This window comes from Cololabis saira, chromosome 16, assembly GCF_033807715.1.
Source record: "Cololabis saira isolate AMF1-May2022 chromosome 16, fColSai1.1, whole genome shotgun sequence".
NCBI classification, from domain to species: domain Eukaryota; kingdom Metazoa; phylum Chordata; class Actinopteri; order Beloniformes; family Belonidae; genus Cololabis; species Cololabis saira.
The window spans coordinates 10,231,174-10,258,678 of NC_084602.1; the positions used below are offsets into that span (position 1 = coordinate 10,231,174).

A 27,505-nucleotide genomic window follows, 5' to 3' on the forward strand; every position below is an offset into this window, starting at 1 on the left:
GTCGCAGGATGGAAACGCACATTTTGATGTATAACACATCTGGGTTCACGATACGGTTCGGGCCGTATTAACTCTCAAAGGAATGGCATATATTGCTCCAAAATTACGCGATTAATTCAGAATGTTCAAAATGGCCGACTTCCTGTTCGGTTTCGGCCATGGCGCCAAGAGACTTTTCTTTTAGTTGCGACATGATACAGGTGTGTACCGATTTTCGTTCATGTACGTCAAAGCGTATTATGGGGCTTGAGGCGCAAAGTTTTTTCTGTCTGAACCAATCAGATGAAGGGGGGGCACGCTTTTTGGCGTCTAGCGTCGCCACAGTAACGCTTTTGAAAGAGAAAAGTAATGCGTGGTGTCGGAGGATGGAGACGCACATTTTGATGTATAACACACCTGGGTGCACGTTACGGTTCGGGCCGTATTAACTGCCGAAGGAAGGCATAAATTTCGCCAAAATGACACGATTAATTCAAAATGGCCGACTTCCTGTTTGGTTTCTCGACATGACGCCCAGAGACTTTTCTTTAAGTTGTCCCATGATACAGGTGTGTACCGATTTTCGTGCATGTACGGCAAACCGCATTGTGGGGCTTGAGGCACAAAGTTTTCAAGGGGGCGCTGTTGAGCCATTTTGCCACGCCCATTAATGCAAACCATTAAATATCAAATTTTTCGCCAGGCCTGACTTGCATGCCAAATTTGGTGACTTTTTGGGCACGTTTAGGGGGGCAAAAAGGCCTTCCTTTTGTCAGAAAAATAATAATAATAATAACGCGAAGAATTCCTACAGATACAATAGGGCCTTCGCACTGTAAGTGCTCGGGCCCTAATTAAAGCTGCAAGCAGCAATGAACGGGCCCTCGCACTCACGTCAACCGCCCCCCATAAGCATATCAGAAATGACACCACCCACGACTTCCTATGTCAAACCATTCAAAAGTTATAGCAGAAAAAAGGGACGACCAGTCAGAAGAAGGGGCGGGGCTAATTCAGGGCAAAGAAGATCAAGGACTCATTACAGAGTCCCATGACACCACCCACGACTCTCTATGTCAAAACATTCAAAAGTTATAGCAGAAAATAGGGACAACCAATCAGAAAAAGGGACTGGGCTAATTGTCACCAATTATGGTCAAGGACTCAATGCCGAGTCCCATGACACCACCCACGACTCTCTATGTCAAACCTTTCAAAAGTTATGGCAGAAAAAAGTATTCTAGGGGGCGCTGTTGAGCCGTGAGGACACGCCCATTAATGCAAACCATGAAAAAAAAAATCAGATCACTCAAATGAACGACGATCATACAGTACAGCTGTATCTCATGGTCCAGAATGTATGATATTATATTAATCTATTATACCATATTATATTACATGTTGTTATTTCATATTAGCGTACCCAGTAATATAGCATATTGTATTATTGCATTGTATGTTGCTTCATTTCATATATTTTTGACTGTATTATATTGTAAAATGATATATCATAGCGATTGCATTATTATATAATTTCAATTTATAACACTAATATACAATTCCTCACACACACACTCCTTCCAAATGTTTCTTTTTTTTCTCCATTATGACAATTGTATGCTGTCATCCGTTATGTTTTTTGTTTTTAAGCTTGTTATGTCTGTTATTCAAATATATTAATACATTCATTAATATGCTATACTGTATTTTGTATTGTGTATATTGTGTGTGTGTGTGTGTGTGTATATATATATATATATATATATATATATATATATATATATATATATATATATATATATATATATAGTGTGTGTGTGTGTGTGTGTGTGTGTGTGTGTGTGTGTGTGTGTGTGTATACCTGAAGTGTGACTACCTGCAGAAAGTATTTTAGCATGAAAGCTTGCATATTTAACGTACATCAAGCATCCTGTATCATAGCTACATGTCTGCCGTTTGTAACAAAGCAAACCGCGTGAAAATCGGTTGAAAATCAAGTGAGTTATAGTTATTTTACTTATGCAGACGCCTCCTTCCACAATAGAAGTGAACGCTCTAGAGTTAAAGCGATACCGATCCAAGATGGCGGCCACGCCCGACGTTCTCAGGCAGTCAATGCGGCGCCTCGACCAAGATGGCGGCCGCGCTGAACATCAGCCCCTCCCCCCGCGGGAGCTGCGCGCGCAAACTCCACTCAAATTCAAAAGTTATGGCAGAAAATCGGGACAACCAATCAGAAGAAGGGGAAAGAGAAAAGTAATGTGCGTCGTCACAGGACAGAGACGAACATTTTGATGTAAAAAAAACACAAAAATTGCTGACAAAAATTTTGGCATATCAAGCCAGGCTTGAACTCTCGACCTCTGACAGCAAAGACCGCAATAATCTGGCTGAGCTAAGTCTCAGCTTATCCTTTTATTTGACCTACTGGGTTAGGACAGACCAACATAGCGATAAAATGTCTGGAACTTTTTTTTCCTAATTTTTTAAATATTTGTAAGTTATAAATATTAGTAAAACCCTACTATTTAAATTATTACTTTTTTTGTAACCATTCTGCCAAGGTTGTAACCGGGCTGAGCCGGGAATATTTCTGAAGTCACCACATTACAGGGAGCTGATTGGTCGGGGGGCGGGGCCGTCATCACCCTACTCGCCACTGATTGGTCGGGGGGCGGGGCCGTCATCACCCTACTCGCCACTGATTGGTAGGGGGGCGGGGCCGCCATCACCCTACTCGCCACTGATTGGTCAGGGGGCGGGGCCGGCAGACGTTTGAATCAGGAAGCGGGAGTCAGCGCGAGAGCGACTGGCGGCTCGCGGCAATTTTATTATAAAAAAAGGACAACCAATCAGAAGAAGGGTCGGGGCTAATTCAGGCCAATGAAGTTCAAGGACTCCATAAAGAATCTGATGACACCACCCACGACTCTCTATGTCAAACCATTCAAAAGTTATAGCAGAAAATCGGGACAACCAATCAGAAGAAGGGGCGGGGCTAATTAAGGCCAACTAAGCTTAAGGACTCATTACAGAATCCCATGACACCACCCACGACTTCCTATGTCAAACCATTCAAAAGTTATGGCAGATAAAAGTATTCTAGGGGGGGCTGTTGAGCCGTTAGGCCACGCCCATTAATGCAAACCAAGAAATATCAAATTTATCGCCAAGTCTGTCTTGCATGCAAAATTTGGTGACTTTTGGAGAACTATCAAATATGGACCAATCACATGAAGGGGGGGGCGCGCCTTTTGGCGTCTAGCGTCGCCACGGTAACACTTTTGAAAGAGAAAAGTAATGCGTGGTGTCGCAGGATGTAGATGCACATTTTGATGTATAACACACCTGGGTGCACGTTACGGTTCGGGCTGAATTAACTGCCGAAGGAATGGCATAAATTTCGCCAAAATTACACAATTTATTCAAAATGGCCGACATCCTGTTCGGTTTCGGCCATGGCTCCAAGAGACTTTTCTTTAAGTTGTGCCATGATACAGGTGTGTAGCGATTCTCGTGCATGTACGTCAAACCGTATTGTGGGGCTTGAGGCACAAAGTTTTCCGGGGGGCGCTGTTGAGCCATTTTGCCACGCCCATTAATGCAAACCATGAAATATCAAATTTATCTCCAGGCCTGGCTTGCGTGCCAAATTTGGTGCCTTTTGGGGAACTATCAAATATGGACCAATCAGATGAAGGGGGGGTGCGCTTGTTGGTGTCTAGCGTCGCCACGGTAACACTTTTCAAAGAGAAAAGTAATGCGTGTAGTCGCAGGATGGAGACGCACATTTTGATGTATAACACATCTGGGTTCACGATACGGTTCGGGCTGAATTAACTCTCGAAGGAATGGCATATATTGCTCCAAAATTACGCAATTAATTCAGAATGTTCAAAATGGCCGACTTCCTGTTCGGTTTCGGCCATGGCGCCAAGAGACTTTTCTTTTAGTTGCGACATAATACAGGAGTGTACCGATTGTCATTCATGTACGTCAAACCGTATTATGGGGCTTGAGGCACAAAGTTTTTTCTGTCGAACCAATCAGATGAAGGGTGGGCGCGCTTTTTGGCGTCTAGCGCCGCCACGGTAACGCTTTTGAAAGAGAAAAGTAATGCGTGTTGTCGCAGGATGGAGACGCACATTTTGATGTATAACACACTTGGGGGCACGTTACGGTTCGGGCTGAATTAACTTTCGAAGGAATGGCATAAATTTCGCCAAAATGACACGACTAATTCAAAATGGCCGACTTCCTGTTCGGTTTCGGGCATGACGCCAAGAGACTTTTCTTTCAGTTGCGCCATGATACAGGTGTGTACCGATTTTCGTGCATGTACGTCAAACCGTATCGTGGGGCTTGAGGCACAAAGTTTTCAAGGGGGCGCTGTTGAGCCATTTTGCCACGCCCATTAATGCAAACCATTAAATATCAAATTTTTCGCCAGGCCTGACTAGGGTGCAAAATTTGGTGACTTTTTGGGCACGTTTAGGGGGGCAAAAAGGCCCTCCTTTCGTCAGAAAAATAATAATAATAATAATAATAATAATAATTAAAGCTGCAAGCAGCGATGAACGGGCCCTCGTACTCACGTCCACCGTCCCCCATAAGCATATCAGAAATGACACCACCCACGACTCTCTATGTCAAACCATTCAAAAGTTATAGCAGAAAAAAGGAACAACCAATCAGAGGAAGGGGCGGGGCTAATTCAGGCCAATGAAGGTCAAGGACTCATTACAGAGTCCCATGACACCATCCACAACTTCCTATGTCAAACCATTCAAAAGTTATGGCAGAGAAAAGTATTCTAGGGGGCGCTGTTGAGCCGTTAGGCCACGCCCATTAATGCAAACCATTAAATATCAAATGTATCACCAGGCCTGGCTTGCATGCAAAATTTGGTGACTTTTGGAGAACTATCAAATATGGACCAATCAGATGAAGGGGAAGAGCGCTTTTTCACGTCTAGCGTCGCCACGGTAACACTTTTGAAAGAGAAAAGTAATGTGCGTCGTCGCAGGAAAGAGACGCACATCCTGATGTAAAAAAAAACACAAAATTTGCTTACAAAAATTTCAGCATACTGCCAGGCTCGAACTCCTGACCACCGGCACCAAAGACCGCAATGATCTGGTTGAGCTATATCTCAGCTGATACATCACTTTGACTTACTGGCATAGGAGAGACCAAGATAGCGATATAATGTCTGGAACTTTTTTTTCCTAATTTTTTAAATATTTGTAAGGTATAAATATTAGTAAAACACTACTATTTTATTATTACTTTTTCTGTAACCATTCTACCGAGGTTCTAACCGGGCTGAGCACGGGACTATTTCTAACGTCACCACATTACAACAGCTGATTGGTCCGGGGGCGGGGCCGTCATCACCCTACTCGCCACTGATTGGTCGGGGGGCGGGGCCGTCATCACCCTACTCGCCACTGATTGGTCGGGGGGCGGGGCCGGCAGACGTTTGAATCAGGAAGCGGGAGTCAAACCATTAAAAAGTTATAGCAGAAAAAAGGGACAACCAATCAGAAGAAGGGGCGGGGCTAATTAAGGCCAACGAAGCTTAAGGACTCATTACAGAGTCCCATGACACCACCCACAACTTCCTATGTCAAACCATTCAAAAGTTATGGCAGATAAAAGTATTCTAGGGGGCGCTGTTGAGCCGTTAGGCCACGCCCATTAATGCAAACCATGAAATATCAAATGTATCGCCAAGTCTGACTTGCATGCAAAATTTGATGACTTTTGGAGAACTATCAAATATGGACCAATCAGATGAAGGGGGGGCGCGCCTTTTGGCGTCTAGCATCGCCACGGTAACACTTTTGAAAGAGAAAAGTAATGCGTGTAGTCCCAGGATGGAGACGCACATTTTGATGTATAACACACCTGGGTGCACATTACGGTTCGGGCCGTATTAATTGCCGAAGGAATGGCATAAATTGCGCCAAAATTACACAATTAATTCAAAATGACCGACTTCCTGTTCGGTTTCGGCCAAGGCTCCAAGAGACTTTTCTTTAAGTTGCGCCATGATACAGGTGTGTAGCGATTTTCGTGCATGTACATCAAACCGTATTGTGGGGCTTGAGGCACAAAGTTTTCCGGGGGGCGCTGTTGAGCCATTTTGCCACGCCCATTAATGTAAACCATTAAATATCAAATTTATCGCCAGGCCTGCCTTGCATGCAAAATTTGGTGACTTTTGGGGAACTATCAAATATGGACCAATCACATGAAGGGGGGCGTGGTTTTTGGCGTCTAGCGTCGCCACGGTAACACTTTTGAAAGAGAAAAGTAATGCGTGTAGTCCCAGGATGGAGACGCACATTTTGATGTATAACACACCTGGGTGCACATTACGGTTCGGGCCGTATTAATTGCCGAAGGAATGGCATAAATTGCGCCAAAATTACACAATTAATTCAAAATGACCGACTTCCTGTTCGGTTTCGGCCAAGGCTCCAAGAGACTTTTCTTTAAGTTGCGCCATGATACAGGTGTGTAGCGATTTTCGTGCATGTACATCAAACCGTATTGTGGGGCTTGAGGCACAAAGTTTTCCGGGGGGCGCTGTTGAGCCATTTTGCCACGCCCATTAATGTAAACCATTAAATATCAAATTTATCGCCAGGCCTGCCTTGCATGCAAAATTTGGTGACTTTTGGGGAACTATCAAATATGGACCAATCACATGAAGGGGGGCGTGGTTTTTGGCGTCTAGCGTCGCCACAGTAACACTTTTGAAAGAGAAAAGTAATGCGCGTAGTCGCAGGATGGAGACGCACATTTTGATGTATAACACATCTGGGTGCACGTTACGGTTCGGGCCGTATTAATTCTCGAAGGAATGGCATATATTGCTCCAAAATTACGCGATGAATTCAGAATGTTCAAAATGGCCGACTTCCTGTTCGGTTTCGGCCATGGCTCCAAGAGACTTTTCTTTAAGTTGCGACATGATACAGGTGTGTACCGATTTTCGTTCATGTACGTCAAACCGTATTATGGGGCTTGAAGCTCAAAGTTTTTTCTGTCTGAACCAATCAGATGAAGGGTGGGCGTGCTTTTTGGCGTCTAGCGTCGCCACGGTAACGCTTTTTAAAGAGAAAAGTAATGCGTGGTGTCAGAGGATGGAGACGCACATTTTGATGTATAACACACCTGGGTGCACGTTACGGTTCGGGCCGTATTAACTGCCGAAGGAAGGCATACATTTCGCCAAAATGACACGATTAATTCAAAATGGCCGACTTCCTGTTCGGTTTCTCGACATGACGCCCAGAGACTTTTCTTTAAGTTGCGACATGATACAGGTGTGTACCGATTTTCGTGCATGTACGTCAAACCGTATCGTGGGGCTTGAGGCACAAAGTTTTCAAGGGGGCGCTGTTGAGCCATTTTGCCACGCCCATTAATGCAAACCATTAAATATCAAATTTTTCGCCAGGCCTGGCTTGCATGCAAAATTTGGTGACTTTTTGGGCACGTTTAGGGGGGCAAAAAGGCCCTCCTTTCGTCAGAAAAATAATAATAATAATAATAATAACGCGAAGAATTCCTACAGATACAATAGGGCCTTCGCACTGAAGGTGCTCGGGCCCTAATAATAATAATAATAATAATAATAATAAACATCACAGATACAATAGGGTCCTCGCACTTTCAGTGCTCGGGCCCTAATAACGCGAAGAATTCCTACAGATACAATAGGGCCTTCGCACTGAAGGTGCTCGGGCCCTAATAATAACGCGAAGAATTCCTACAGATACAATAGGGCCTTCGCACTGAAGGTGCTCGGGCCCTAATAATAAAAATTCCTGCAAATACAATAGGGCCTTCGCACTGAAGGTGCTCGGGCCCTAATAATAATAATAACTAGAAAATTTCATGAAATTTTGATATGGGCATGCCCTACTGCCCATTCGACCCCTCTCGCTGCTTTGGTTTAGGGCTGGTTGTGTTCGGGGTGGTTCTATGTCAGTTTGAGGTGTTTACGGTTGTATTGCATTCATTCCTGTGCTCCCAATAGTTATTAAAGGTGTGCGCTTTTTGGCGTCTAGCGCCCCCCACGGTGACACTTTTGACTGAAAAAAGTAATGCCCATCGAGGCAACATGGAGACGCATCTAACGATGTATGCCATGCATGGGTGCACGTTGCGGTTCAGGCTACATTAATGGATAGGTTTTTGTTTCACCGTGGTAAAAAAAACCATCCGAATGAATGGGGCCATTTGGCATGGATTTTGACATAAAATTTCCTTAAATACCAGCTTCATGAAATTTGAATATGTTGACGGCCACAGCGTGCCGAGTCGGGGAACATTTGTACGATGTCTCTACGATAATCTGTCGCCTAGCAACAAGCGTCCAAAGTCAAATGGAAATTTAAAAAAAAAATGAAAGGTCAATATCGCAAAAATGTTAATAATTGGCATAATGAGCTTGTACGGCCCGTTAGTGCCAATCGGGCCGAGTGTTTGAAAGTTTGAACGATGTCTCTACGATAAAGTTCGACCGAGCAATAAGCGTCTGAATTTTTGCCTTTTTTTTTGCTTTATGGCATCTAGCGTTGCCACGGTAACACTTTTGACTAAGAAAAGTAATGCCCATCGAGGCACGATGGAGACGCATCCAACGATATATGCCATGCATGGGTGCACATTCTGGTTCGGGCAGCATTAACAGATTGTTTATTCACATGGTCCCCCATACAAATGCATTGGTTTTTGTTGCCATGATAACAAGCCCCATAGGATAGAATGGGACAATTTTGCTTTAATATCTCAAAAGCTGTAAACGACAGCGTAATGACACCTCAGTATGTTGTAGTCCACATGAAGCTGAGTCTTTTAACGTTGGAACCAAGTCTCTGCGATACCGCGTTGCCGCGCAACAAGCATCCGAAGTTCCGTTAGCATGAAAATGAACAATGTGGAATATCTCAAAAACCGTAATAGCAAGCATGACGAGACTAAAATATGTTGCAGTACAAAGCGTCCCGGGTTGGTCAATGTTGTAATGATGTCTGTACGATAAACCGTTGCCTAGCAACAAGCGTCCAAAATAAAAGTGTTTTTTTTTTTAAATTGAAAGTTAAATATCGCAAAAACCGTAATAACTAGCATGATGAAGTTGTATGGTCCTTTAAAGACTATCGGGCCGAGTGTTTCAAAGTTTGAACGATGTCTCTACGATAAAGTTCGGCCGAGCAATAAGCGCGGGAATTTTCGCCTTTTTTTTTGCTTTTTGGCATCTAGCGTTGCCACGGTAACCCCTATTACTGAGAAAAGTAATACCCATCGAATCACGATGGAGACGCATCCAACGATGTATGCCATGCATGGGTGCACGTTGCGGTTCGGGCCGTATTAACGGACGAAAAAAAGTGCGGAATAATAAGAATAATAAAAATAATAAGAAAAGGGAAACCTTTCTAGATACTAATTTAACGCCTTCATTTTTCAGGTTTTCTCGGCCGTGTTTCATTTTTTGGGGATTTTTTTTTCCCACAACAGAGCGGGGTCATGCTTTACACCCGCTGGTGCGCAGTGGGACCTTTGTGACTTTAGCATGTTAGCGAAACGCTAGCAACATTGCCTTTTGGGCCATTCTGGACGATTGCAATATGGTCATGCCACTACTTGGCATGCCCATAATAAAAATTCCTGCAAATACAATAGGGCCTTCGCACTGCAAGTGCTCGGGCCCTAATAATAATAATAATAATAATAATAATAATAATAATAATAATAATAATAATAATAATAATAATAGTAGTAATAATAATAATAATGATGCATGCCCATCGTACCCAGTAGTAATAATAATAATAATGATGCATGCCCATCGTACCCGAGCTTTAATAATGGTGGGTCTGGGGTCCAGGATGCCTTGCATCTTCCTCAGAGCAGGAATCACAAACAGGTTACATGTCACCACTGCAGACACCGGGTTACCTGGACACAACACAGCGTTACTGCTGCCGACAGCAGACAGCTCTTACACACTTTACAGCCTCTGTTTAGGGAATAATTACATCTTAATTCATCAGTCAAATTCAACACTGAATCTCTTTTACTGAAGCAATAAAAAACATTGTGATGAATAATAAGCCACTATCTAATTATTATAAATAATAATACATTTTATCTCTAGATGGAATTCCAAACTCTTAAGGTCTCCTTGCACCACAAAAAAAAAAGATATTTGAACAATCAAAAAACAAAACATTTACAATAGAAGAGATATTTCAAACCCATTTTACCTAAAAATGGGTAAAATAAGAGTGGTAAAAATATTTATAGTATTTAAAGATGTATTTTTAAAAGAGTACAGGATTTTAAAAGCAATTCGAGGACGAACTGGAAGCTAATGGGGTTGTTTAGGGACGAGGTTTAATATTGGGTTAATGGGGTTTTAGAAATGATTTAAAAAAGGAGGAGCCCCAAGATAGAGCCATGGAGCACACTATTACCGATAGGGAAGGGATGGGACTGGAATTTAGTTATTGACTTATTTATTGGAGGGAGGGGAAGTGAACCAAAAGAATCCATGTTGTTAATACCAATAGATGCTCGACAGCTGAGGAGGATTTGATGGAAGACTGTGTCAAAAGCTGCAGTTAGGTCAGGGAGGATGAGTTTACTGAGGAGTCTGGAGTCTGCTGGCACCCAAAGGTAATTTAGGATCTTTAGAAGCGCAGTGTCTACGCTGTAAGGGGGATGAAATCCAGATTAAAACTCGTCATAGAGGTTGACGACTGGACCCACACAGCAAATATTTCTAAATCTTTGGACAGTTATGAGAGGTTTATAATTATTTGGAGAGTTCGAGGTGTTGAGGCATTTAAGTCAAACTTGATTTAAATGGAAAATGATGATATGTGCATCTAGAGAGGACCCAGGGAGGACAAACGCGTCAAGTAACAGCTGATAAAACACAGACGGCTATCACGGATAACCGACCAGTACCTGGCAGAGCAAAGATGAGTTTCCGTGTTCCATCCATGTCCGCTGTGGCGAAGGTAGTAGGAAGACTGACAGACAGAAACACAAGTATTAGACTTACGGTAATCAAACAGAAGCAACGCTGAAAGTTAAAAGTGGACAACATGCTACTCAGCTTACAGCACATTCGTACATTTTGTCTCTTTCTTTACGTTTTTACAGAACCACTGACTCGTCTGCCGGAACTATTCACTGGAAATGAATGTGTAGGGCTGTTTAAACTTTGCAATGGCCAACTTTAAATATAAAACATCTGAGGAGACCTGGCTGCTGATCGACATGTAGTACAACAGCAGGAAGGATGAAAACATGACCTGCTACTGGATGAAGGTCCAGAGAGCCGAGGTCACACTCACGGCAAGAGACTTTAAATCTGAAACTGAAGTTACATAACTGTACAGACTATCCTGAAACTCAAAAGTTACAATAACTGTATATTATCAGCTCTCAAAAACTCAAATCTTAACAATTAATTTTAGTCAATTCTCATTACACTTAAAACAAGACTCATCACTGGAAAAACAACAATTTTCACCTCTTTCAAGTAGATTTTCACTTGAAATAAGTAGAAAAATCTGCTAGTGGAACGGGATTTTTTTGCTTGTAATGAGAAGATAAATCTTGTCCCACTGGCAGATTTTCCTACTTATTTCAAGTGAAAATTTACCTTAAACAGGTGAAAATTAGTTAAAAGTTATTTTTCTGGTAATGACTCTTGTTTAAAGTGTAATGATATTTTCTGACTAAAAATGAGACATTTTAACTAGAAATAAGACAAATATTCCTGGTAAGATTTTGAGTTTTTGCAGTGTGATCAAATACTCTGATTTTAAATATACTGATTTTTAGCTAATCAGTTTCAATAAAGGTGATTTGGCACTTGGGCATCATCCATCCATCCATTATCTATACCCGCTTTATCCTTTGCAGGGTCACGGGGGTCTGCTGGAGCCTATCCCAGCTCATTTACAGGTCACCAGTCCATCGCAGGCTTGGGCATCAATAAATCTGATTTATTGATTTAATGTCTCACCAGTTTAAAGTACTTACAAGCTTATCGTTTTCTGGTTGCTTTAGCAAAAAACGCGTCTTTGGCGTAGAAGTACTTTCTCAGTTCATATTACCCGAAGGTAGAAATACAATCCTGCTTGATGCTGTCCAACAGGATGCTGGATATGGTTTGAGGAGGAGAACAGGTCAAATACTATTTCTAACTGGGGGGAGAAATGGAGGTGGGGGAGAAAGATAAACACCTCTTTACTGCAAAGCGTCATTTCCATTTGAGGAGTAAAGTAGTACAGAAGCTAACGTAAATAGTGTCTGAACAGTGGATTAACCAGGTCGTTTCAATCATCAGGAGAGGTGGAACAAAAAAAGACCTGGATGGAATTCATGAGTAGACACAAACTCAGAGAGTTAAGTCCGTCTCACTAATCAACTTCTAAATCAGGCTACATCCACATTAGCTAAGTATATTTAAAAACTGTGAAGCTTTACTTACACCTGGCACCAAAACTACTCTGCCGAGATCAGCCCTTGATTGCAAACAACATTTCAGTGTGTAAATGAAGCCGTAATGTGAATAATGAAGAACCCTAATGTGGTTGGACAGAGTCTGGGTCAGTGCGTCTCCCGGCGCTGCGTTTCACTGGAGGAACACACACACACACACACACACACACACACACACACACACACACACACACACACACACACACACACACACACACACACACACACACACACACACACACACACACACACACACACACACACACACACACACACACACACACACACACACCAGCCTCCACTCGGGGGAAACAACAACATGCAGATGCATTAGAAAGTGCTGCGGACTTTGTTGTCTTTGGAATCAGCTGTTGTGTTGCTGAAGTCTTAGATCAGGGAGACAACAACCGCCTGCATGTGCAGGAAGAGAGAGAAACATCCTAGCAACCTGCAACAGAGGGGTTTTCCTGCAGACTCTCAGCCTGTTTTCTCTCCCCCAGAGAGCAGAGATGGTCATGTGACGCGTGTCCATGTGGATAGAGATCTAATCTGGCGTGGAGGTAAACACTTATGTGGATGCAGCTTAAATATTTGTATTTTCTTGTCTGGGTCTGGTATTCGGCATTCTTTGGTTCAGTGCCGAGCTTCTGCTCCGGCTATTAAAGCCTTGTGTGTTTTTCTGATTTGGCTCCTGGTTTTTTGGACCAGTGGAGACCTGGGCCATGCAGCATGCTGCAAAAACTCAAAATCTTACCAGGAATATTTGTCTTATTTCTAGGTAAAATGTCTCATTTTTAGTCAGAAAATCTCATTACACCTAAAACAAGAGTCATTACCAGAAAAATAACTTGTTATTTGACAATTTTCACCTGTTTCAAGTAAATTTTCACTTGAAATAAGTAGGAAAATCTGCCAGTGGGACAAGATTTATCTTCTCATTAAAAGCAAAAAAATATTGTTCCCCTGGCAGATTGTTCTACTTATTTTAAGTTAAAATCTACTTGAAACAGGTGAAAATTGTTGTTTTTTTTCGCAGTGAGTCTTGTGTAATGAGATTTTTTTGACTAAAAATGAGACATTTTAACTAGAAATAAGACAAATATTCTTGTTAAGATTTTGAGTTTTTGCAGCAGATGCTGTGGATGCATGTCTGCATTGACATGCAGCCCTCTAGGACTGTAGTTATTAATCCTGGTCCTCAAGTATCCCTAGTTTGCATGTCTTATATGCTACCCTGCTTCAGCACACTGATGCAAGTAGCTGTGTCATCAACAGACTTGCCCAGACCTTGATGACACGCTAATGAAGGCCGTTAATTAGAATCCAGTGTTTTGTGTGAAAAGCAACATCTTAAACATGCAGAGCAGGGGTACTCGAGGACCAGGGTTGAGAAAGAAGATGTCTGGAGAAACGTCAGTGCTGCAGTGCACGTGTGAAAACACAGGCAGCTGGCGTTTAATGCCATTTTAAATATGCGTGAAAACCTGCAGTGAGGAAAAGATGTACATTTTGGATTAGGCCCCGCCTCCTGTGTGCTAAACTCAGACAATACTTTTCTTTCTTTTCTTTAATTTTCTTTTTTTATTTTACTTTCTCTCTTTTTTTTCTATTCTCCTCTTTTTTTTAAGTAAACTCCACGCACGAAAAACCTAAAATACTTGAAATCAGGTACATTGCAGTGCAGTATTAGTGAAGATTTATCTTTCCTGTGAGTGGGTGTTGGTCAAACATGCTTATTGAGACAGCAGTACCCTAAAACACGCCTGCTGATTAACATGCAGCCAAATTGAGAAAATGAATTTTGACAAATCAAAAGACAAACCAACAAGCTTTGTCTCCCTGCCTTCAATACAGTTTGACTGCATCTTTTTATCCTTTCTTTTTTTGTTAGCTGTAGTTTTTAATGGGTTTACCTCAGTGGGATCAGTGATGCAAGAGCGTTCCAGGTGTTGCAGTTGTTTTGCTCTGATCAGGTTAAGTATCATATCACATTATTACAGAGTCGCTTTTTCTATTTAGTGTATATATATGTACGGTATATATATATATATATAATAATTATTACAGAGTCGTTTTTTCTATTTAGTGTATATATGTATATATATATATATATATATATATATATATATATATATATATATATATATATATATATATATATATATATATATATATATATATATATAATAATTAAACTCTTCTCTTGGTGAATATAAATATTCAACTTTACATTAGTGGAGGGATATTCTGAGGATGATTTTGCATATCTGCATAACTCAGACAATACTAAAGAATATTTCCAGCCGTGAGGACGTGGAGAACTAAAGGAAACCTGGACTGAAGTCTCCAGACCAAGATTCCCTTGTGGAAACAGCTGGTAGAAATAGTGGAGAGAACATCAGCTGTACTACCAAGAAAAACCACCTCAGCAGTGTTTTAAACGCCCTCTCCTCCCCCGCCTCACCCTGGTTTCATAAAGACTCGTCCAAAATGGATCTGAGCGTGAAGGTCAATGCAGGTAGTCCTGTCACACAAAGAACAAAAACACGGTCAAAACTGGAAACCTGAACAGACTTTTCTGTGGTAGAAACATCAGAGCTGCAGGAGATAAACATGAATATTGTTGGACATGCTGATTCCTTACTGAAGACTGGCGTGTCTGCTCATTCCATACTTCCCCCTGATGTTGTAGGAAGGGAGGGGCTTACCTTCTCTCCCATGGACACGCCCCCTGAGGTGATGATGACATCAGCACGACTGATGCCCTCGTGCAGCGCTGAAAGCAGGTCGTCCGGGCTGCAACGAGGGAAAAGCACTCCGTTTACCGGCCAGAAAAGTGTGAAATAATAGAGAAGAATACAAAATCTGGACGACAGGAGGTTTACGTGATTGTTCGACGTCAAAAGAAATTCAAAAGATTCTGACTAGGGGTGTAACGATACACTTATCTCACGATACGGTACGATACACGATATTGAGGTCACGATAACGATACGATACTATAGCAGTATTTTTTTAACAACCTTGAATGAGGAACATATGCCTGGAAAAAATGGTCTTTTATTTGAAAGACACAAAATACAAAACAATGCTGTACGTTTGCCCTATTGTTACAGTTTGTAATGTTTTATAACTGTCTAAGTTTTAAAGAGAAAGCCAGGCCAACCATTTTCCACAAACTGAACTAAAAGTAAATGTCAGGTTTGCATTATGCGCCTTCAGTTTCATACAAATAAAAATATTTAGCCACAAACTGAATAGTTTCTCTCATGTATGACTTGACTTTTTTCTTTTCCAGAAATTTAACAACTAAAATTAAATAAATAAATAAATAAAAGTAAATAAATACATACAATTTTACATCATAAAAAAGATTGATTCATGCTCACCTTATAAGTGTAAGAGGAGATTTATTTTTGTTAAGAAGGTTATTTTGGTAATTCAGGGTTCATTATTTTATAAATATATTCTTTATATTCTGATGTAAATCAGGGACTATAATGACACTAGTCAGTTTATCTGTAGTGATTAGTCTGTTTTAGATTGGGCGGAGTGATACGCCACAGTACGGCACTAGGTGCTGTGTTGATGTTCTAAAATCCTACACTGTTGAGGGACATTAAAGTACACTGGAGCTCAGCAGAAGTTGTCCCCGTGTTTATCCTACTCACAACCCGAAAAAGGTTTAATTTAATAAGGTAAGGCTTAACTCTACACCAGCCTGGCACGATACATTGTTACACCCCTAATTCTGACGTTAACACAACCCCGTTTCCTTGGGGCTTTCCTGCCATGATGATTCTGATCCAGTGAGCAGTTCAGGGTGTGATGTCAGCAAAGGTTCACCACACAGAACCATCAGTGGGGTTCAGTTGGGGGGAGACTCCGTCTCTGGGGTATTTTGACCCGAGTACATCACAGATGTTTCATTAAGCCCCAGAAAACCTCACTTTTAGAGGGAAAATCATCCTAAAAATACAGTAAAGACCAAATGTTTGGACACACTTCCCCATTTGTTTGAATGAGAAGGTGTGTCCAAACTTTTGGTCTTTACTGTATATATCAAGATGTGATCAAAGTGTTACATCTTTCATCTAAGAGGTTTCATGGATATATGACGTTTACTATTTTTCTTGTGTTTGAAATCAAGCTTTAACTGATATTTTTTAACCTAATATGTAATTCAACTAATCAGAGAAACGTGTGACTGAGCAGGTTCTCTGTGACTCTGAATTCCTCTTACTTGTCTCCCACAATGCCGAGGTTGATGGTGGGGTATCCGTGCTCCTGGATGGTGGCAAGAAGAGTGGAGCGGTTTGAATCTCTGATCTTTCCAGGGTGGAGATCATCCTCTGGATTCAGCAGCTACACACACACAAACACACACACACACACACACACACGATTTGGAAAGTGTCCAAAACTGAAGCAAAAACTGAAACAAAACTCTGCATTTGCATGTTTTTTGTGTTTTTACCTCATTTCCTGTAGACATGACGGCCACCACAGGGAATTTGTGCACGCTGACCTCCGTCACTCCCACGGTGGCCAGCAGGCCGATCTCCGACGGGCCCATGTGTGTCCCTTTAGACAACACACACTCCCCCCGCCTGATGTCGTGGCCGATTGGCCTGTGGAACCACAAAAACACCTCGTGATTGACTTGTGCAGCTTTGACAGATTTCAACTTCTACCCAACTCCTGCAGGATGCTGATTTTACTTTACCGGATGTCCTGTCCGGGGCGGACCTGGACCATGATCCTGACCTCCAGCTCCTCTGTGCCCTGAAACAATGATTGCCATCATTATCAGCACTGAGCCCTTCAACGTGGAACCTGTTCGGAGCTCAGGTACGATTAAAAGCTCTTACGTCTTCAGACTCTCTCAGCAGCTCTGTATCTTCCACTTGGACCACGGCGTCAGCTCCACAGGGGATCGGAGCTCCAGTGGTCACCCTCATCACCTGACCCGGCATCACTGTGTGGGTGGGCTGCACACACACACACACACACACACACACACACACACACACACACACACACACACACACACACACACACACACACACACACACACACACACACACACACACACACACACACACACACACACACACACACACACACACACACACACACACACACACACACACACACACACACACACACACACACACACACACACACACACACACACACTTTATTCAATCCAGAAGACTTGCCAGGTGCTTCACTGCAAAAACTCAAAATCTTACCAGGAATATTTGTCTTATTTCTAGTTAAAATGTCTGATTTTTAGTCAAAAAATCTCATTACACTTAAACCAAGAGTCGTCACCAGAAAAATAACTTATTTGACAATTTTCACCTGTTTCAAGTAGATTTTCACTTGAAATAAGCAGAAAAATCTGCCAGTGGGACAAGATTTATTTTCTCATTACAAGCAAAAAAATCTTGTTCCACTGGCAGATTTTTCTACTTATTTTAAGTGAAAATCTACTTGAAACAGGTGAAAATTGTTATTTTTTCCATTGATGAGTCTTGTTTTAACTGTAATGAGATTTTTTGACTAAAAATTAGACATTTTTAACTAGAAATAAGACAAATATTCTTGTTAAGATTTTGAATTTTTGCAGTGTTCTCTAACTCTTTCTTAGTAAAATCATAGAAAAAGCTGTTTTCAACACCTGTATAACCTCCTGTCACCAAATAATTGTTTTGCTGTCTTCCAGTCAGGTTTCCACATCACAGCACTGAGACAGCTGTAGGAAAGGTCCTTAATGACTCCAATACGGAAAGTGGCAACATTTCAATTTTGGTCTCACTGGATCTCAGTGCTGCATTCGACACGATTTACCATAATAAAAGAACTGTGTGGGACTTTCTGGCACAGAATTTTGACTATTTTGTGTCTTAGGTAACTACAAATCGGAGCTAACAATAATAACATGTGGAGTTCCTCAAGGTTCAATTCTGGGGCCTCTGTTATTTATCATCTAAATGCACCCACGTGCTCAAATTATGAAAAAATAGTGAGAAATAATAGTGTTTGGACCCAAGGAAGAAAGATTAAAAATCAGCACCAAGGCAGGAATCTGGGAGTGGTTCTGGACTCAGACCTGAATTTGAACAGCCACATTAAGACAGTAGTGAAGTCAGCCTATTATGATCTAAATAACATATTGAGGATCATAGGTCTGATGTAGAGTCCTCACTAAGACCAAGAGAGTTGACATATAACTCCAGTTCTTAGATCTTTACACTGGCTTCCTGTCTGTCACAGAATATATTTTAAAATCCTGCAGTTGGTTTATAAATCTCTACTTCCTGTACCCTCAGTTAGACCCAAACATGGTGAGGCAGCTTTCAGCTTTTATGCTCCTCACCCGTGGAACAATTTCCCAGAATGCATCAGGGCTGCTGAAACTCTCAATTCATTCAAGTCAAGGTTGAAAACCTTTTTATTTACTGCTGCATTTCAGTAATCTCCCACAAGGCACTGCAACCCTTAGTTTTTCCATCTCATTTGTTTTATTGTTTTTGTCTGTCTGTTTTAATTTTTTGCTTTAAAACTCTTTTACATTTTAATGCATTTTACCACCTTTTTAGTTTCAAAGTAAAGCACTTTGAATTGCATTTTTGCATTTTTTTTCTGTATTAAGTGTAATAAATATCAGAGTTTTGACTAGATGTCTGACTGTGCATCAGATGTCCAGCAACTAAACTGCTTTCTATCTCAACAACCAGTGCAGCTCTGCATTTAAACTTCCTAACTTTGACAACGTGGAGAGATGGATTTATTTCAAGAAGAGCAGCACTGCTGATGCTGGAGGACTACACGTACTGCAACGCATGCTGTGAAACATATCTGCATCGTCTGCTGTAATTTAATGCTCAAAATCGGTGTTAGTTGACTCGTTTACTATTAATAACTTATTTCACAGCTGGAAAGACAAAATATATCATATTTGCAGTGTCTGTGTGTCTGCATCCTTTTACATTTCCTCTTTGTGGCTCCAAAAGCAAAGGAAGTTGAGTAATGCTGCGTTTAAACTTCCACTTCAGAGTCAGCTGTTTGACTGAGCAAGCATTGTATGTTTATCTTTTTTTATCTTTTTTATTGGGAAAAAACAACTCTAGATATTGTTTCTTTCCTTTGTTATAAAAGTGCTAGTTCAATAAGTTCATTATTCGCTGTTCATTATTTTTAAGGAAGCAGTCTGATGGAGAATGTTCATTACAGATTTTTTTTTCACACTTTTTATTAATGCAAATCTTTTCATCAACTTCAGGTCTAAACAAAACAACCAGATATTAAATTATATTAAGCCTTTATATGCAAATTTGTTTACATTATATCTCTTTTTTTATGAAAAAAAAAAAACATAAAATGGATTATTTTAGATGTATTACATGTTTTGGGGCTGAACATATTTTTTTCAGTGATGTCATGTCACCTAATTGGCATTTAAATGGTTAAAATAATTAAATGAATCAATACTTAGTAGTTTGGTAGTTTGGATCAGGACTGAAGTGTGTAAAAAGATTTGAGTAAATAATTGTGAAAAAAAAAATCATAATCAGCAATACTTGTAAAAGCAGTTTTTGGGAGAGGACTGTTTCTGTGTTGTTGACCTTCAAGAAGAACTGAAAGATTTTAGAGAAAGAAAACAACTTTCCTGCACAGAAAAATAAACTAGTATTGGGAAAATGGCTGAATGCAGGATAAAGTGCGTGAAGACGTAGACGTGTTTAAAAGTTTAGGAGCTGACCTGCTGTCCAGCCTGCGACTCCCCCATGATGAAGCGATCTCCAGGGCCGTCGGCAGCTGCACGGTACAGTGACGTCATCAAGTTAATAAATGACATTAAAGCATCCTGTGTTCTTTTACATGCAGCCAGGAGGACACCATGATACAATATTTACAATTTGCTCTTTGATTCAATATGAACAGAAAAACAAATGAAGAAGAAATGCAGAGTTTCAGGGTGTTTCATGGTGAGCCGACTCACCTCGCACAGCGTATCCGTCTTTAACCGAGGCGGGGAACGGAGGGAGGTTGTCTTTGGCATAAATGTCCTGAGCGAGCACCCGACCCAAACCATCTGCAGGGAGCAGCCCAGAGCGGTTCAGTCGGCGTTAACACTTCAACCACACACACCTCATTAAACAGGCAGAATGACGGCGTCACTGGGACCAGAGTATTTAAACTGTTTAGATTAACACTTGTGTGGATCTTTTGAGATTAAGAGTACCCAAGACGGAGGGGGGGGACCAGGGGAGGAGAACGGGACGACGTAGGCAACCCAGTTTAGGCCCTGGAATACCATCGGTGACATCAACAGTTTTAGAAAAAGCAACCACAGGCCGACACCAGAGCTGGTTGAATATGTAAACGCATATTAAAAAGCAAATATATTTGTGGCTTCAACCAAGACTCCAACTAGTGTTGTTTTTGTCAGCCTGTTTCAATTTTAGTTTTAGTCTTTGGGTCAAGCTATCATTTTAGTTTTCATTAGTTTTAGTCACGTTCATTCTCCTTTTAGTCGTGTCAAGCTTCAGTCGACTAAAAGTCTGAGCATTTTAGTCTTATTTTAGCCAGAATTGTCCAGGACCATTTTAGTCTAGTTTTAGTCAAAGATTGTATTTAGCCAAACCCATTTTACAATTCAAACAAGGTTATCTTATTATTATATTATTTATTTTTCCGCATTTCTCCCCGTCTTTTTCTTTTTCAACGGTTTTCTTTTCCACGTCTATATAGGAAAGTCTATCCAAAGATGGTTCTTCTTCTTCTTCTCCCAGCCCCCGTTTCTCTATGTAACTTTGTTTTTAATGGACGTGAACCTAGAGCTCTGCGTTAACGGCATCAGCCTCTAACTCTGCAGCTGCATCTTCTGGATCTGATTCCCCGCTGCAGCGACTGGGATTGAGGACTAACGTCACCCAGCAGAACTAAACCAGAGGAAACTACTTAAACATGGATATTAAGGATCCAGAGTTTTTATTTTGTAATCTACATTATAGTCTCGTTTTTATTCCTCTACGATATTGCATCATATATGTAATTATCTTTATCGTCACATGACCAGCATTTTCGTTGCGTCTCGTCTCGTTTTCCTCAGGTGATAAAGGTTAGTTGACGACTATATTTAGTCATAATTTTCATTGACGAAAGCAACTTTAACTCCAACAATGACGTTCTGCCTCTCAAGATGATGGTGCTTTCAAAAACCACTGGTTCCAACAAGAACAGCGATGACAAACAAAAACAAGAACACAAGTAGTATATCTTACTGGCTTCCAATCATCTTGTTCAGTCCAACCCAAACTCAGACTGATGCATAGGCATCTTTATCCTGATCTCAGTTCACATCTTTGGCTCCTAACCAGGCACCCAGAGAGCAGAGCCTGTTCTCCCCTCTGGTCTCAACAAGGGCAGTGTTTATACAAAATAAAGATTAATAAACCCCTCCACGGACTCACCTCTGTAGTTGATGACTTCAATTCCCAGGATGGGTGTCATCTCTAGGACGGTGATGAAAGCTTTGTCCATAGACGTGAGCGGGAACGGCGACATGCGATGACGGCGAGCCACTTTACTGATGTCGACCGCGCTGTGGCCTAAACGCACACACGTCCAATCACAGACAACACTCAGTAAACGCTGACCTACTCAAAACCATGTACTGTCTACGTTTTCTCTGGCCGTTGTCAACGAGACGCACGGCCGCCGACACACACACACTTACTGGCTCTCAGGATGTTTTCGTTGCTGCCACATCGAGACTGAACCTGCAGAGACACAGACAGAGTTCCTGTTTGATGCCGGGGTTGGACTCCGGCAGCTGCCCTTCACCACAGGAAGGACCACGTCTTTAATCGTGCCCTGATGTACATGCAAAAGGTGTTTAAAACAACAAAAATACCAACAGCTGTCTCCTTCAGTGACTCGGCAACGTCACATGTGTTTGCTCCCCAAACTTTTTAACGCATTACCTCAACCAAACGTCTACACTGTTTTCTTTCCTCTTCTAAATCTCTTTGCTTTGATGTAAAAGTGCAGAGATTGAAGGTAAAATAAAACTAATAAAAACTGAAATAGCAGTAAGTTTAGCTTCAGGTACACTTTTAAAACAATTAAGTAATCATTATAAAAGACAGATTTATGTCAAACTGCTGCTCAGAACATCCACTTTTAACTAAATGTCTTTCCATTTTACTTGGAACCAAACTCTTCCTGCTAATTTACGGGTGAAATTACACGAAAAGGGAAATTTAGTCCGCGTACCAAATTTTGAAACTTGCCATAGGAGAAAAAAGTGTCCCTGAAACATTTTGTTGGCTGGAAAGTTTTGATGGGAATTATCAGGATTGTATGGTAACTTGCAGGAATTAATTCAAAGTCTGCAAAAAACCCAGAGCTTCAATGTTCCTAAAAGAAATAGATATCTTCCTGCAAAATCGTGGTTAGAACAGTCAGATTTCAGCACGTGGACGGGTCATTTCCAGAATCCTGCAGCAGAGACGTGTCTGAAAGCGCCCCCCTGCTCACTATATCGTCTATAAAATCCAACGGTCCAGTTCTCAGCAGGGTCACTGTGGGACACTACTATGGTTATATTATCGCTGCTGCTCACTGTGTCGTTGCAGTCGTACATATTCAACTTTACAAATCACTGCTGGCGTGGGGATCATTCTTGTTTAGCCCATTCATAGCCTATTAAACCTCTACTGTACACACTATTTGACTATTTTTATGAATGGAATAAAAGGCCCACTCATGTTGTCTGTTACATGTTGCTCTTTTCACTTAGTAGCTCATAAACTCATTACATACCACAAAAAAAAGAAAGGAAAGAAAAGCGCATCTGAACTGCAAAGTACAAGGCAGAGATGAAAATACACTGCAAAAACTCAAAATCTTACCATGAATATTTGTCTTATTTATAGTCAAAAAATCTCATTACACTTAAAACAAGAGTCATCACCAGAAAAATAACTTATTTGATAATTTTCACCTTTTTCAAGTAAATTTTCACTTGAAATAAGTAGAAAAATCTACCAGTGGGACAAGATTTATCTTCTCATAACAAGCAAAAAAATATTGTTCCACTGGCAGATTTTTTTTTACTTATAGGTGAAAATCTACTTGAAACAGGTGAAAACTGTTGTTTTTTTTTCCCAGTGATGAGTCTTGTTTTAAGTGTATTGACATTTTTTTTAACTAAAAATTTGACATTTTAACTAGAAATAAGATAAATATTCTTGTTAAGATTTTGAGTTTTTGCAGTGTAGCCTGGAAGTTAAACCACCATGGTCATGTGATGCTTACAACAGATGTAAACTGTAGCTATTTCCCTAAATTATAATGAATAACTAACAGACTGCTTCAGACTCTGCCCCCTTGAGGAAACTTTTTAATGGCACAAACGATAAACTTTATTCCATTTATTCAGGTTTTTATACCGATGTTCAATACATGTCACATTTGATGACACCAGTGTTATTAATAATCAAGCTTTTTAAACATAATAAAACCAACTTTAGCCTAAAATCAAAAGTTAAACCAATACATATTTACATTGATAGCTAATTTATCGCTGATCTCAGACCAGACCCACCTGTTTTGTTTTTGTTCCGCTCACTTGAGTGCAATGCATGTAATACTTTTGACGATGCATTGGGATCCTGACTGTGCCGTCTGCAGCAGGTATTAACCCTTTGTGCCACATGTTTGGACTCCTACTGTAAGTAGAGACCAGCAGGTTCCGGACACCGTCCACGACTCCTAGCACTACATGCGGTTACGAAGGTTTTGATGATATTACTTAAGTTAAAACTTGTATTGACGATATAAACGCAGACTGTATTTACAAGTGAAGACACATCTAGGTGCTACACTGTAGCTGATATCAATAGATTTAAGAACTGTTCCTTTTTATCTTAACTTCTGCTGCCTGTTTTCTGTTCTATAAATCATTCCAACCTTTCCAGAATATTCAGTCTGTTAAAACAACTCTGTGGCTGTAAATGGTGCTTTTTGTTAGCATCTTGGAACGTTTTTCTAACCTTCTCAACGGTACCACACAGACCACGTATTCCAACGTGGAATCTTTCCAAAACTTTGAAGATTATTTTTTCCTATGAGCAGTTCCTGGAATTTTACTACAAACTCTCCGTCCATTTACAACCCAACACCCGTCCTCCAGATGCTTCATTTAAACCGACGGGACTTATTTTGTCATTTTGTCAGTAAAAGAGTAACAAGAGTTACGGTCATTTGAAAAGCACTTGGGCCAACAGGAAATAAGCAGTAAATAATGTACTTCCTGGGTTACTGAGTATAATTTGCATCAACATATAAGATAATCTATTTTAGTAATTAAAGTTGAACCACTCGGGACTACTTTTTGATCTTTCAGATGTGTTTGATGTTTGCAGAAATAGATTAAACATGTGAAGAAGAACATTACCTATCTCGCATTTTCTCTGCTTTTTACTTTGCGTCTTAATTGACTGTAAAGTGACTTAACTTCGATACCTTACAGGTGTAACACAGAAGTGGAGCGATCTACATCTGGCTGGAGTGCGGACGAGGGGAACTCAAGGACCAGAGAATAAAACCTCAAGTAACTTTTCTCAGTTTGGCGTGACAGTGTGAGCTTGTACTGTCTGTACTTCAAGGGTTACTGAGCACAACTTGTGTCCACATTGAAGTTTGGGGAGCACACGGCTGGAGGTCTGATTTCTAAAGAGCCGCACATCCCATGGAAGAACGGTTTGGAGTGGAGACGAATGCCTCATTTAACTCCCTTCAACTGGCTGCTGTTAATAGAGAAGTAAACATGTGGTTTAAAAATGAGCTGTTGTCCTGGCTGTCCGTGGCATTTTGGCAAAAACACATGACGGACATTTCATTAGGACCTTGGGGGGGAAAAAGCAAAAACAATTTTACAACTGCATTAAAAGAAACAAGAGGAAAACACTGAAAAAGGTTTGTGTGAGCAGCAAAAAGGCTTAAAAACCAAGAAAACAATAACATTAAAATCAAAGCCTGGCTTCCTGTCTGATGCTGAGGGTAAAAACTTTGAGACAATTCCAGCATTATTTGAGTTTTTTTTTAATGTTTTCATTTTAATCTGTTGGCACACATCAATTGGGATTACTTTTATTTTCTTTTTTTATGTGAATGTACCACAACTGAGGAGCTAAATGATCAGCTAGTGAAACCTCTCCATCCCATTCACTCCCACTCAATTCCAAACAGCACACAAGTCCCGGGACTTTCCAGAGCTGTGACAGGGATGCCAGGATCACTCCACTTTACGTATCTACATGCGACACGCAAACTGAGATAAAACTGGCACAAAATTAAGAGTTTGAGGTTTGGGTTCCTCGGTTATACGGGGACCAACAATGAGAGCTTGTTTTGACAAGTTCTGAAGTCCCTGGGAGGAAGAAGAAGCTTCAAGGAAATGAATGGGAACTCTAATCATGTAGGAACTGCTACCCTCAGTCAGGTTACGTACACAAACTTTCTCTTGGACAGCTGGAAAAACCAACAGAGGAGGTGGAAACGTCATGCAGTCACATGGTCTCCGTCCGCTTTCGTGGCCAACAGTGATTCAAAACATAGCGATGCATTTGTGCTCGTGTCTGCGTGCGTGTGTGCAGGTGGGTGTGTACAGGTTGGTGTGTACAGGTTGGTGTGTACCTTGGGTGTCGGGCATGAGGCGGTGGAAAGGCGGGAAGTCGCCTGTGTTGCCCGCGGTGACTCGGAGGGGGTGGAGCTTAAAGACGCCGAATCTCGTGGAAGCACCTGAACGCCTCGAGAAATGATCGAGTCCGGGATCTACACACACACACACACACACACACACACACACACACACACACACACACACACACACACACACACACACACACACACACACACACACACACACACTTAATGCTAGTCCAATAATTTTCTTTCTAAAAGTTGTTTTTTTTTAAATACCGACGTTTCTTTGCTCCTACAGTAAAGCAAAAGTCCTTTCAACATGATAAAAGTATCAATGCTAAGTGGTGTATCTGATTATTGCTGACTCTGAATAATTGATCAAGACAATACATACTTTTCACTACAAGACACTGCAACTGTTTCATAAAAAATACTGAGTCCAATATTTGTATATATATACAGTATAAAAGCTTATATTAGTCTCAAAGGCAGCACAGAGGGGGGTGGGAACCAGGCGAGGGGTTATACGTCCTCCACATACACAAACGAGGCTCCAGAGAGCGCAGTACGGCAAGCCAGGGGCCTTCAGCCCAAAATGTGCCTCTTAAAAGAAGCTCAGGGAAAAAGAGTAATGTTTAAATCTTCGTTTGTCAAGATGAAGCTCTGAGTCACCAAACAAGGCTTTCTGTGTTGTAACCAAAAAGATACGATGCTCCTGTGGCACCCAATGAGATGTGGAGCGCCAATTTAAAAATAAAAATAAAAACAAAAAGAAAAGTGCTGTCTGAACTACCAAAACAAGTGTGAAAAACTGCACTTTCAGGAAGTCATAAGATCTGCACCTCTTAGTTTTCACAGCTACGAAAACTTAACTACAAACACCTTTTCAGGATTTATTCTTAAACTGGACGGACAATGTTCTTAGATAATAAAAATTATTTATTTTGCATGTATTGGCTGTATTTCATATGCAAAGGTAGTGTAGGCAAGTTGAAGGCCATATCAAGGGATGGAAATGTAGATTTATAAAATCTTCTTTGTTTTAATAATTTTTTTGACTGTGAAAGTTACATCTGCTTTCCTTCTTCGCAGGTAATTGATCTCATCAATGCGGAGTAGATTATACTTTTATCTGGTTGGACTGTCTGCACAACACTGTATTTTTCATCATTTTACACCATTCTTGATGTTCTAAGTGGTGTGTTTTTCTGCTTTTTACTTTCAGACATTCACTTGAGGAATAGAAAAGCGTGTCCCT

The 27,505-nt window shown here is 40.9% G+C and overlaps 1 protein-coding gene across 1 annotated transcript in view; it reads right to left on the minus strand.

The window, feature by feature from the left end:
• Window positions 1-27,505, minus strand: part of gphna (gephyrin a) — a 65,254-nt gene that overhangs the window by 12,123 nt on the left and 25,626 nt on the right. Inside the window, 14 exon segments of the mRNA XM_061744395.1 lie at window positions 9,857-9,960; window positions 10,975-11,039; window positions 14,987-15,037; window positions 15,039-15,046; window positions 15,231-15,318; window positions 16,766-16,887; window positions 17,000-17,153; window positions 17,249-17,307; window positions 17,394-17,513; window positions 20,294-20,349; window positions 20,534-20,626; window positions 22,008-22,145; window positions 22,274-22,316; window positions 26,239-26,376. Of these exon segments, the coding sequence (XP_061600379.1) occupies window positions 9,857-9,960; window positions 10,975-11,039; window positions 14,987-15,037; window positions 15,039-15,046; window positions 15,231-15,318; window positions 16,766-16,887; window positions 17,000-17,153; window positions 17,249-17,307; window positions 17,394-17,513; window positions 20,294-20,349; window positions 20,534-20,626; window positions 22,008-22,145; window positions 22,274-22,316; window positions 26,239-26,376 (1,239 nt within the window).